Source organism: Myotis davidii, unplaced genomic scaffold, assembly GCF_000327345.1.
Source record: "Myotis davidii unplaced genomic scaffold, ASM32734v1 scaffold378, whole genome shotgun sequence".
Lineage (NCBI taxonomy): Eukaryota > Metazoa > Chordata > Mammalia > Chiroptera > Vespertilionidae > Myotis > Myotis davidii.
Genome location: NW_006290631.1, coordinates 1,405,490 through 1,419,057, shown reverse-complemented (window position 1 = coordinate 1,419,057; position 13,568 = coordinate 1,405,490). Strand labels below are relative to the sequence as shown.

At 41.3% G+C, this 13,568-nt stretch overlaps 1 protein-coding gene across 1 annotated transcript in view; it reads right to left on the bottom strand.

The window, feature by feature from the left end:
* Positions 1–13,568, bottom strand: part of DYM (dymeclin) — a 241,462-nt gene that overhangs the window by 219,688 nt on the left and 8,206 nt on the right. Inside the window, exon 2 of the mRNA XM_006763643.2 lies at positions 7,581–7,772. Within this exon, the coding sequence (XP_006763706.1) occupies positions 7,581–7,720 (140 nt within the window). The 5' untranslated portion in view covers positions 7,721–7,772. The remainder of the gene's footprint in view (positions 1–7,580; positions 7,773–13,568) is intronic.

The following is a 13,568-nucleotide window of genomic DNA, read 5'->3' as shown; positions in this document are numbered from 1 at the left end:
CGCTCTTCCCAGGATCCCCTGCCTCACTCCCCAATTTCACTACCGGTCTCTGCTGAAATGCTGCTTCTCCAGAGACCCGCTATCTGAAGAAATGTCCCGCTTTCTGCTTGTTCCCATTCCGTCCCACTCCATGACCTCGCTCTGCTTTTGTTATTGCATTTGACACTTCCAGAAATGACGTTATGTATTTATTTCTTTACTTGTTTATTACCCACACCTCCACTAAAATATAAACTTGATAAGGGCAGGGACCTCATCCCTCATATTCACTGTAAGGTTTCCAGCCCTTAAAAATGGTACCTGGTGGGAGATAACTGTAATGCTATCAACAATAAAAAAATATATTTTTTAAAAAGTGGTACCTGGCAAATGGGAGGCATTTTTTGGTAAATAAATGTAAATATATCACATATAAATCAATTTTTTTAAAGTTACATAGGAGTATAATCTCATGTTTGTGGGAGGGAAAGACATATAAAATGTATATGTCCATCTACAGGTATGGGCATTTTAAAAAGTATGCAAGAGTAAATAAGAAAATATCAACAGTAGTTATCTCTATGTGATGAGAATACATGACTATTTTCCCTTTTGTTTCTGTATTTTCTAACTTTAATGAAAGAGTTGTGTGATTTTTTTTAAAGATTAATTTACCAACAAAGCTACTAATAATTCATTTAACTTATATAATTAGGGATTTGTACAAAGACTTGGCTACAAGAAGTTCATCAGCATTTTTTATCTATAATAATAAAAGCATAATATGCTAATTAGACCAGACAACCTTCCGGAAGAAGCCGGGGCTGCGAGGGAAGCCCGGGTTCCAGGTGCCAGAGGGAAGCCGGTACCGGCAGCCGGGGGAGGAAGGCCTACTCTTGCATGAATTTCGTGCACCGGGCCTCTAGTATAATCATGAAAAATAAGAAACAATCAACATGTTCAACATTAGTTCAATAGTTATGTATACCCATAAGAGAAAACATTCTACAGCTTAAAATGATGTTGTAGGAAAACACGATAAATATGTACATCCAGAAGACAGGACATTCTACAACCATTTAAAACTATGTTGTAGGAAAACACTGTAGGAGGGAAATGTGAATTAGAGAAACATATAGAATATGAAGCAAGCACTTGGAGAGAACTGAAAGGATATACCCAACATGTTAACAACGGTTACTTCTCACTGCTGTTATTTTTACCTTTTTACCCTCCTTGTGCGTTCCTGACTTTAAAGTACTGAAAATGAGCATGCATTGCTCTGGTACTCAGGAATGGGAACAAATATAAATGCTGCCTTCTTACCTTATTTGAGCACCATCTAGTGCTCAGTATATATATAACACAACTTTCATAATACAGTAAGGTTTCTAAAGAGTAGCCTTTATAAAAAGGACGTTGTGGAAGCACAAAGACAAGTATTACTAAAATCAATGTCTGGCCTAATTTTTTAAAAAACTGAACAATTAATTCAAGAGAGTCATAGAATTTTTAATCATTAGGATAAGGCAGTCATCAGAAAACTGGTGAAATTTCTGCTGCTATTTTCATCCCTCAAATATTTTAGACTAACTCTAAAGACAGAGCCCTTGATCTTGTTTAAATTAATGGCTATTTATTCCTGAAAGAAGAGGAAAGTCAGGCACTGTACATGCCTTATGGTGTTTTATCCTCCCCACAAGTCTACATGGTGGGCATTATGATTTCCATTTTACAGAAGCATTTAAAGGCTCAGTAAGATGAAGCAGCTTGCCTAAGCTCAAAAAGCTAATGAATAAATGGGGAGGCTGAGATACAAGACACAGTTGGTCTGGCTTCAAAATCTATGCTCCCCTTGCCACGCTTCCTGCCTCTGTTCTCCATACTTCACCCCAAATCACTGCACCTTTTGGCAAAATGATTCTTATTCTACATAAGCTGTCTAAATAAGCTCAGCGCTGCTCTCAAATCTAGAACTCTTAAGCTCATTAAGTAGTAACAACAAGAAGCACTGACGGGGGGCGGGGGGAGGATGAGGACACATTTGTAATACCTTAACTAATAATAAAAAAAATTGTAAAAAAGAAGAAGCGTTGACAAGGACGTGGAGAAAGGGGAACCCTCCTGCACTGTTGGTGAGAATGCAGACTGGTGCAGCCACTGTGGAAAGTAGCATGGAGTTACTTCAAAAAATAAAAAAAATGAAACTGCATTATGGCCTAGCAATTCCACTTCTGGGACTACATACAAAGAAACCAGAAATACTAATTCAAGAGAATATATGCACTCCCATGTTCATTGCAGTGTTATTTACAACTGCCAAGATTAGGGAGCAGCCTCATGGCCCATCAGTAGATGAGAGGATAAAAAACCTGTGGTACATTTACACAATGGAATACTATTCAGCCATAAAAAAGATCTTACCTTTTGCAACAGCATGGATAGACCTGGAGAGTATTATGTATGCTCAATGAAATAAGTCAATCAGAGAAAACCAAGTTCCCTATAATTTCACTTATATGTGGAATTGAACAAACAAAATAAACTAACAAAGTAGAGACAGACTCATGGATACAGAGAACAGTCTGACAGCTGTCAGAGGGTAGGGGGTTGAGGGTTGAGTGAGAAGGGGGAAGGGATTAAGCAAAGAAAAAGAAAAAAAAAGAAAGACTTATGGACATAGTATAGTGATTGACTGCCAGAAGGAAGGCGGGGTGGGGGCAGGTGGAAGAGAATAAAGTGGGGATAAATGGTGATAGAAGACTTGACTTGGGGTGGTAAACACTCAATACAATATACATACAGATGATGTATTATAGAATTGTATACCTGAAACCTGTAAAATTTTATTAACCAATGTCATCCCAATAAATCAATTTTAAAAATATTAATGCTTACATCAAATATCAATCTAAAACAAAACTTTTAAAATATATTTTTCTATATAAAGTTCTGTTAACTAGATACATCAGTTTCACAAGGATGTAGGACTTCCGTTTCCTGCTTAGGCACAGAACTTCAGCCCTTCATCACATGGTGGTGACGTAACTGCTACTGCCTCACATTTGGTTTTCCTGACCTACTTTCTCTTCCTTCCTATCTATCACTCACCTTACCTAAAAAGCAACCTCCCTAAAACAATACTTTCCCCAAATCCATTCAACAAAAACCTACAGGGATCAGAATTCTAATCCTCCGCTTTCTAACAGGTGTGCCAAAAACGGGCAACAAATTTTGATGTTCCCATTCAGCCCGCTGTGGTCAGAATTGCCACACCCTTCAGAGCCTCCAGGCCACTAGAGCAGCCTCATCAGTTTACCCTGAAACATCATGAAATGCAGGGGTTAACAAAAGTAGGCTTACAGTTGTGTTATGCAAAACACAGTTTATTCCTGTATAATTATGTATTAACTAGAGGCCTGGTGCCCAGATTTGTGCACCAGTGGGGTCCCTCGGTGTGGCCTGCAGGGATCAGGCCAAAACCGGCAGTCCAACACCGCCTGCTGCTCCTGCCTGCCACTCCCACTCATCCCAGCCCCACTGTGCCTGCCGCAGGCTCACACCCAGTCAGTCCCATTCAGGAGAGGCTCGCCTCTCTGCAGCGACGCTCACCAGCCATGAGCCCTGCGTCTGGAGCCCGTGGGTCAGCTGAGCGGTGCTCCTGCTGTGGGAGCACACTAACCACCAGGGGGAAGCTCTTGCCTAGAACGTCTGCCCCCTGGTGGTCAGTGCCCAACATAGTGACTGGTCAACCGGTCGTTTGGTTGCTTAGGCTTTTATATAGACTAGAGGCCCTGTGCACGAAATTCGTGCACAGGTGCGGCCCCCTAGGCCTGGCAGGTGATCGAAGTGCGGTGACTCCACTGCTGCCCACTACCAGTGCCACGTCACCGAAGCCTGCCATATTTTGCACCGCCCCCTGGTGGTCAGTGCACATCATAGCAAGCAGTCGAACTCCCAGTCAAATTCCTGGTCAAGGGAACAATTTGCTTATTAGGCTTTTATTATATGGGATTGTTGTATTATAACTGTAAACCTACTTCTGACCACCTCTGTATGTTGGGAAGTGCTTTCTTTTTTTTTTTTTTTAAATATATTTTATTGATTTTTCATAGAGAGGAAGGGAGAGAGATAGAGAGGGTTAGAAACATCGATGAGAGAGAAACATCGATCAGCTGCCTCTTGCACATCCCCCACCGGGGATGTGCCCGCAACCCAGGTACATGCCCTTGACCGGAATCGAACCTGGGGCCTCTCAGTCCGCAGGCTGATGCTCTATCCACTGAGCCAAACCGGTTTCGGCCGGGAAGTGCTTTCATTACTCCCTAAAATATGTTCCCAGCCTATTACATTTGTTTCTCATGTCCTTCTAACATAAACTGGAAAAATTAATGGAAGTGTTTTGGTCATACTTTATTCACAGCACAAGAATCACTTCTACTCATATATATAAGGTTATTCACTGATGTACTATATGTAATAACAAAACACTAGAAGCAATTCAATTGGTAAAAGTATATTGCTACATTAATTTTGGTATATTCAGCCATGACATGCGATGCCCCATCAAAGTAATGAGGAAGCTAATATAGAGAAGGCTCTCCAAGACACAGTCATTGAAAAAAAGCACCAAGTACAGAAGTATGTGTTATTATTGGTCTAAAATGAGGGGGGTGTATGTGCATATTTATTTGTATATGCATGTGCTATGGTCTGAATGTTTATGTCCCCTGAAAATTCATATATTGAAATCCTAACCCCCCAAAGGTGCAGGTATATGGTATTAGTAGGTGGGCTTTTGAGGGTGATTAGGTCATGAAGGTAGAATCCTCATGAATGGGATTAGTGCCTTATATTATTAGAAAGGCCCCAGAAAGTTTGTTGGCTCCCTCCACTGTGAGGACAGAGCGAATGTGCAGGCTGTGAACCAGAAGAGGGCCATCGCCCAACCATGCTGGTGCTGAGAGCTCAGACTTCCTGTTCCAGAACCCTGAGCAATAAATTCTTGCTATAAGTTACCTAGTCGGTGGTATTTTGTTAAAGTAGCTCTCATGGACTAAAACAACATGAAACATCCCTTAAGTCTATCAGACCTGAGGCCCTGAATCTTCGCTTTCCTGTTGAAGTGCTTGGTTCATCAGCCGCTCGTTTCATTGTGTATTTTCAGAATTTTTTCACGTCAAACCACACAAAGTCAATTCAAACACATGGGGGCAGACATTTGCAATGGCTAACCATGAGGTTTGACCACGATTGGTTGGTTATTTTTAGTTTGTGACGCATTTTTTTTCACGTACTAGGCAAAGTACTGAAAATTAGGTACAGCGGTCTGGTAAGGTTAAAACAGTGGTTCGCAATCCTGGCTGCACATTAGAATCACCTGGGAATCTTTTTAAAATCCTGATTTCTGGGCCTCATCCTCTAGAAATTGTTTCTTTGTTATGGGTTGGGGCCACAACATTAGTAACAAAGAAACAGAATTTCCAGAGGATGAGGCCCAGATATCAGGATTTTAAAAAGATTCCCAGGTGATTCTCATGTGCAGCCAAGGTTGAGAACCACTGCCTTAAAAGGACAGCTAAGAAAAGTGATAACATCTCTTGCCTCTGGGGTAGAGAAGTAAGCAAGTGGGAGGACAGGAGACTCCCACTTTTACAACCTTTGAATCTTTGAATTTTGATCCAGAAAAATGCATTACTTTTCATACAAAAATAAATAAAATTATAATTTATTAAATTCCCACTGCAGATACCATGGCTCTTCCATCTCTTCCTATCATCTGCCAATGCTAGGGCGGGCTCCAGCCCACAGGACAGGCCCCTGTGACCAGCACTATCCTTCAGGCTGGCTGGTATCCCACTGGTCCACACCCACACACAGACCTGTCACGCCTCAATGCCTTGGTCCATGCTCTTTTCAAAAATGTCAGGATTCTGCCCTAGCCGGTTTGGCTCAGCAGACAGAGTGTCAACCAGTGATCTGAAGGGTCACAGGCTGGATTCCAGTCAAGGGCACGTACCTCGGTTAGCGGCTCCATCCCTGGCCCTGGTCAGGGTGCTCGTGGGAAGCAGCCAATAGATGTCTCTCTCCCACTTCAATGTTTCTCTCTCTTTCTCCCCTTTCACCCCCTCCTTCCTCCCTTCCACTCTTTCTAAAAATCGATGGAAAAATATCCTTGGGTAAGGACTAACAAAAATAAAATAAAATAATAAAATAAAATAAAAATAAATAAATAAAATATAAAATAAAATAAAAACATCAGGATTCTCCTTCTTGCTTGCTCTGCTTCTAAATCATCCACCTTCTTTGGGGCTCTGTTCATATTGCAACCCCTCCAAAATATTTTCCAGAATCCTGAAATCCTGCCTATCCCACATAGTATCCATGTACCCTCTGATTTTTTACTTGCATATCTAGAATATGGCTGGAATTTGTATATCTGATTTTATAACTGAATTATTTTAAAAAAATAAAACAAAAACTGTTTAGTCAGGAAGTAATAATTTCTGCTGAAGGATGGAGTGATTACCACAATATTATACAATTAGAATATCAAAAAAAGTGAAAATCTGGTCATGCCCTTTCTGATGAAAATCTTTCCATGGTTTCTACTGATATTAGGACAAAATCAAAACTCATTAAGATTTTTCACCAGAACCCTCAAATCTTCCAAACCTCCTTCCTCACCACACCTCTTAAGTTTCGCACACTTGACATGTCATTCCTCACCACTGGGCTTTCCTTATGTTGTTCCCTACCTAGACCAGTCCTCTCCTATATCCAAGCCCCCTTTCCTCTGGCTCAGGAATCAGTTTAAAATTGAAATATTGGTTTTTACCTATCAAACTGACAAAGGTCAAAAAGTCTAAAAATGCATTAAATTGACAATGGTGTGCGGAAATATACCTTCTCACACATTGCTGGCAGTAGTATAAATTGTTACAACTTCCATGGAGCACAGTTTGGCAATATCTACCAAGATAACAACTGCATACGCAGTTTGACCCAGCATTTTTACTTTCTAAACTAGAGATATATTTGTATGCATGAGAAATAATGTATGTAGCATTAGTTGATATAGCAAAAGACTGGAAACAATCTACATAAATGTCCACCAAGAGAAAACTGATTATATTCTATAAATATTCTGCAGACATTTAAAAGAAAAAGGCAGTTGCATATATGCTTAGATATATTTTAATTAACTGGGAAGAAAAAGCCAGAGATAGCAAGCAAAAAAAGAAAAAGCAAGATATGTGTAGTACGCTACCACTTGTGTTTAAACAATTTTGCAAAACTATATGAGATATATGCTTAAATAACCTGTACTATCTTTAGAAGGATTAAAAAAAACTATTACCAGGAATCATCTCTGCGGAAGGGAGGTGGTTGTTGGTTGAGTGGAAGAAAGAAAAACTTACTTCCTACTTTTCTACCTTTTGGATTTTCTACTGGTACATGCATGATAAACAGACAGATAATGGATGGATGGATGGATAAATGGACAAAGAGACATTGAAAAAAATTTTTTTTTAACTGAGCATTCCACACAAATGTATGTGGCCCTCTATACAAATTTTAATCTCCAAGTGCTCTCTTACCTGCTGGTTGGTGCAGGGAAAGAAAATGAGAGAAGCTGATTCCAGAACGGGTCATTCTCAGAGACAGATTCTGTGCCTGATAGCTTTTTTAAGTACTCATTTTTGGGAAGATCACCAATTCTACTGCTGTTTGATCCCATCTTCTAATCTGGTAGACAACTTGTCCTTAAACCTTCATTTCCACAAGACAACCTAGAAAAAAAATGAAAAGAAATTTCAAACTTATTTAAAACAATCCTCAAACTTTTCCTTCCCCTTGACCTAAATGTAAACACACTGTAAACATGCTAAAGGAAATCAGAACCTTTATTTTTAAATATATGAGACATCAGATACAAAGTTACAAGGAGAAAAATGGAGCTAACCTCTGTCTTAACCAACACAAACACAAAAGTCAGAATTTATACTTGTAGATCTTAGAATGGGCGTACCTCACGCCCCTAGGCAGCAACAACAGGGTACTATCTGCTGAGCAGAGTGAAGACAGTGCCCGAGACAGCTGAAATGCCCAAGGAACAAGCAAAGACTAGCCAGCCACTGAAGTACCCGTCAGAAAGTTCCACCTGCTCCCACCCTCACAGAGAGCAAAGCAGAAAACTGAGGTCCACTGGCATCTCTTCTGCCAAGGATCACACCAAGCATTCCACACACACACACACGACCTGGACCCAGTTTACTGTATTTGGAACTCCCAAGACTCTTACTTATGAAAGCCAGAATAAAATGGAACTTGAAAAACCCTGTATCCAGCCCTGACCAGTTTGGTTCAGTGGCTAGAGCAGGGGTGGGCAAACTTTTTGACTCGAGGGCCACAATGGGTTCTTAAACTGGACTGGAGGGCCGGAACAAAAGCATGGATGGAGTGTTTGTGTGAACTAATATAAATTCAAAGTAAACATCATTACATAAAAGGGTACGGTCTTTTTTTTTCAATAGTTTTATTCATTTCAAACAGGCCGGATCCGGCCCGCGGGCTGTATGTTGCCCACAGCTGGGCTAGAGTGTCGGCCTGTGGACTCAAGGGTCCCAGGTTCGATTCCGGTCAAGGGCATGTACCTTGGTTGCAGGCACATCCCCAATAAGGGGTGTGCAGGAGGCAGCTGATGGATGTTTCTCTCTCATGGATGTTTCTAACTCTCTATCCCTCTCCCTTCCGCTCAGTAAAAAATCAATAAAATATATTTTTAAAAAAAAAAGAAAAGAAAAAGAAAAACCCTGTATCCAATCAGCTCACCTCCTAAGAGTCCTACTGCTTTTCCCTCTTGCTGTGCCTCAAGACTTCCTAGGCTCTCAGCTCTTCTTTCTCTCCATTTGTCAGTAACTGAGCCTTTGTTCTCCTGGCTTCACTAGTGGCTTCCATGTTACTCTCAAACCTCTCCTAGTCCCAAGCTCTGACCAGAATGCCAGTTCTACCTAGATCCCTAAGATACTGGATTTTTTTAAACTCAAGGATAACATATTTTAATTATGTGTGTAACATATAAGCAGTAATTTTGTGGATAACAATGCCCCTCACGTAACTCTATACTAAAAACAAGAAGCATGCTATGGCTTATGCCATTAGAAGTAAACCTTTCAAAGGACCTATTTTTCTAAATTTTTATTTATTGATTTTAGAGAGAGAGGAAGGAAGAGAAGGGAGTAGAGAGAGATGAGAGAAACATCAATTTGTTGTTCCACTTACCTATGTACCCAGTAGTTAACTCTTGCATGTGCCCTGACCAGGGATCGAACCACAACATGAGTGTATATGCTCTAACCAACTGAGCGATCCAGCCAGGGATTCAAAAGATCCTATTTTATTGTGCTGCAGTTTTTCCCAGACTAGAATGGAAAAATGTTTAATTTTTTAAAACTACAGCAATTAGATCATTTTATTTGAAATTTTAAGCACCAAAAGCTCTAAATAAACAGATAAATTCACACAAAAAGACCCTATTTTAATGCAATGTAGTCAAGAACATGTATGTGCAAAACTGATTCCATCCTCCCTCTCAAAACCAGTTTGCCCTCTCAACTCCACTACTCCCCTGAAGTTCTCATTATGTAAAAACTACCCTCGAAATGTGATTCTTCTGTAGTATATATGACATATCTCCTGAGGTAGATATCCTAGATATGCAAACTGACCCTAACAGCAGAACGACTGGGAATGACTGGTCACTATGACACACACTGACCACCAGGGGGGCAGATGCTCAATGCAGGAGCTGAACCCTGGTGGTCAGTGCACTCCAACAGGGGGAGCTCTGCTCAGCCAGGCTGATGGCTGCCAGTACAGCGGTGGTGGTAGGAGCCTCTCCCACCTCCTCAGCAGCGCTAAGGATGTCCGACTGCAGCTTAGGCCTGCTCCCTGCTGGCAAGTGGAAATCCCCCGAGGGCAGCCGGGCTGCCAGAGTGATGTCTGACTGCCAGCTTAGGCCCAATTCCCCAGGGAGCGGGCCTAAACCAGCAGGTGGTCATCCCCCAAGGGGTCCCAGACTGCGAGAGGGCACAGGCCAGGCTGAGGGACCCCCGCCACAGTGCACAAATTTTTGTGCACCAGACCTCTAGTTCCTAAATAATAATTTACAGTAAAAAAAAAAAAATTATTGTTGTTAAATAAGTGGATTGTACTCTCTTTACCTTCTCTCCTTCAGGAAGGATCTGAATGTGCTCTGGCTTGTGTTTTAACCTTTATGTGAGTGACCCCAGAACTAATATTTTATTCTGACTTCTCAGTCAAAATCTAAGCATAAATCTTTACTTAATGGCCATTTCAATTTGATGTTTTAATATCATCATAAATTTTAAAACAGATTTTAACATTGCCCCCCAAAATAAGCAACCCCTCCAAGCCTTTTTGCCTCAAATTCTCACTCACATAACCAACCATTCATTCCATAAATACCTATTACACACGTCCTACAAATGTCAGGTGTTATGCCGGAAACTGAACATGTAAAAATGATTAAGACCAAGTTCCTTGCCACTCATGAACCCAAAGCCTATTTAATACATATGGTATGTATCACAATGGAGTTATGTATACACAAAAAGCTATGAAAACACACAGGAGCATCTGAGACAGAGGGAACAGTATGTGCAATGGTACTTTTACTCGGCCAGATCTATGTCAGAAACTAGGCTAAATGCTGTATAATTACTGCTTCATTTCGTCCCTATGAACAACTCTAAGAGGTGGTCATAATGTTCTCATTTTACAGATGAGGAAGCTAAGGTACAGAAGGGTTAAGTAACTTCCCCAAGGCCCTAGAGGTCATAAGTGGCAGAGCCAGGATTTGAACCCAGGTCATCTCATTCCAGAATCCCTGGTCTTTACCACACTATAGGGCAGTGATGGTGAACCTATGACACGCGTGTCAGAGGTGACACACGAACTCATTTTTGGTTGATTTTTCTTTGTTAAATGGCATTTAAATATATGAAATAAATATCAAAAATATAAGGCTTTGTTTTACTATGGTTGCAAATATCAAAAAATGTCTATATGTGACTCGGCACCAGAGTTAAGTTAGGGTTTTTCAAAATGCTGACACGCCGAGCTCAAAAGGTTCGCCATCACTGCTATAGGGTGACTCTCCAATGACATCAACAAGTCCTGTGGGTTCTTCTACAACATCCACAGTGCTACATAGCGTCTTCTAAATCCATCTCTTCCTTTATATTCCCACTGCCTCCATACTAAACCAGGCTTCTATAATCTCACATGACTTAGTGCAACAATATCCAGGTGTCTTTATTTCCAATCTCTCCACTTAGACTGACTGTTCACACTCCACTACTGCATTAATCCTTAAAAGAAACAGGAAATTCAGTCCAGCATTGCAATAAAGAAAGGTTCTAGTGTGAGCTAGATTCTGTTAAGTCTGTATAAGAATCAGTCTGAATCTCCATTTACAACTTATAAAACCTCACTGCATTATGGGAAAAACAACAATACTTACAACTCATAAGATATTATAGGATGAAGCAAGATGATCCATACAATGTACTCAGCCCTGGCTGGTGTGGCTAAGTCAGCAGTTCTCAACCTGTGGGTTGCAACCCCTTTGGGGGTCAAACGACCCTTTCAAAGGGGTCGCCTAAGACCATCAGAAAACACATATGTAATTACATATTGTTTTTGTGATTAATCACTATGCTTTAATTATGTTCAATTTATAACATTGAAATTGGGGGTCACCACAATATGAGGAATTGTTTTAAAGGGTCGCGGCATTAGGAAGGTTGAGAACCACTAGGCTAAGTGATTAGTGTGTCAGCTCATGCACCGAAGGGTCTCGGGTTCAATTCCCGGTCAGGGCACATTGGATTGTGCCAACGTGAATACAGAAGGCAACCTATCAATGCTTCTCTCTCAGACAGATGTTCTCTCTCTTCTCTCTCTCTGTCTCTGTCTCTCTCTCTTTCTCTCTCTCTCTCTCTCTTCCTTCCTCTAAGCATGCCCTCAGGTAAGGATTAAAAAACAACAACCTGGCACAGTGTATGATTAGTCAAATAAAAGGTCAAATACAATTTATTTTTAATATTAGTAAAATAACCACTTTCGTCATTTCATTCAATAGCTCAAAAACATTCAATGATTCTTCAGTTGTCTGACATTCAAGACCCTCCACAGTCTGAAAGATCACTTTCCACTACCGTCCAAACCAGTAGCTCTCAAACTTAAATGTACATGAAAAACACCTGAGAAGCATGTGGCTAAAAATACAAATGCCTGGGCCTCAAAAAATTCAGAATATAAGGGTAGGACCCAGGCATCTGAATTTTCTAAAAAGCATTCACAGCCCAGCCACGGTGGCTCAGTGGTTGAACGTCAACCTATGAACTATGAGGTCACAGTTCAATTCCCGGTTAGGGCACATGCCAGGGTTGCAGGCTAGATCCCCAGTGTGGGGTGTGCAGGAGGCAGCCAATCAATGATTCTCTCTCATTATTGATGTTTCTATCTCTCTCGCCATCTACCTTCCTCTCTCTGAAATCAATAAAAATATTTTTTTTAAAAAAAGAAATGGCACTTGAAATTAAAAATAAGATAAAAATTCAATAGAAAGGAGGCCAAGGAAACTCCCATAATAAATTTAAAAAAGAAGACAAACAGATGGAAAACAGGAGATTGAAAATTAGAAGACCTGTTTAGAAGGTCTTAACAATTACAGGAGTTCTAAAAGGATAGCACAAACAAAACAGAGGGATGATCCCGCCAAGTCAGAAACTGTGCAGGGCCTGAGATTTACCTTACCTTGTGTGCATGCTACTAACAAAGGCAACGAAGACGTGAAGCCTCTGGGACACAGACAAAAACAACTCATCACGCACAGCAACAGCGGTAGCCAGAGTAACACCATGCATTACTTTCCTGGGGCCCAATCCCCACAGGTCTTTCAAAGCATTTGGTAAAAGTTAGTAATATGTTCATGGAAAAATAAGCAAATGGTGGGGGCAGGTGGGCAGGGAAACAAGATAAATTACTCAGCTCAGCAGTGAGCAATATTTATGTAGTCAAAATAATGTAAACACTAACTTAACCAAGAATTTTTATATATCTATACTAGATGCCCGGTGCACGAATTCATCCACAGGTGGGGTCCCTTTGGGGCTGATCCGCCCGTCGCACCCAGTCCCGATTGGGGCTGATCAGGGTCAGCCGACCAGGGGGAGGGACTGTGGGAGGTTGGCTGTGGGAGTGCACTCACCACCAGGCGGCGGCTCCCGCGTTGAGCACCTGCCCCCTGGTGGTCAGTGCACATCATAGCGACTGGTCGACTGGTTGTTCGGTCGACTAGACTAGAGGCCTGGTGCATGGGTCCGTGCACATTGAGAGGAAATTAATTGGAAGAAATATTTTAGAGGCTGGGGAGGGACCGCGAGAAATTGGCCAGTCAGGGAGGGACTGTGGGAGGTTGGTTCCAGGGCATGTCGCCCAGTCCTGCCCCACAGCCACCCTCTAATTAATTTCCTTTAAATGTGCGCAAATCTGTGCAC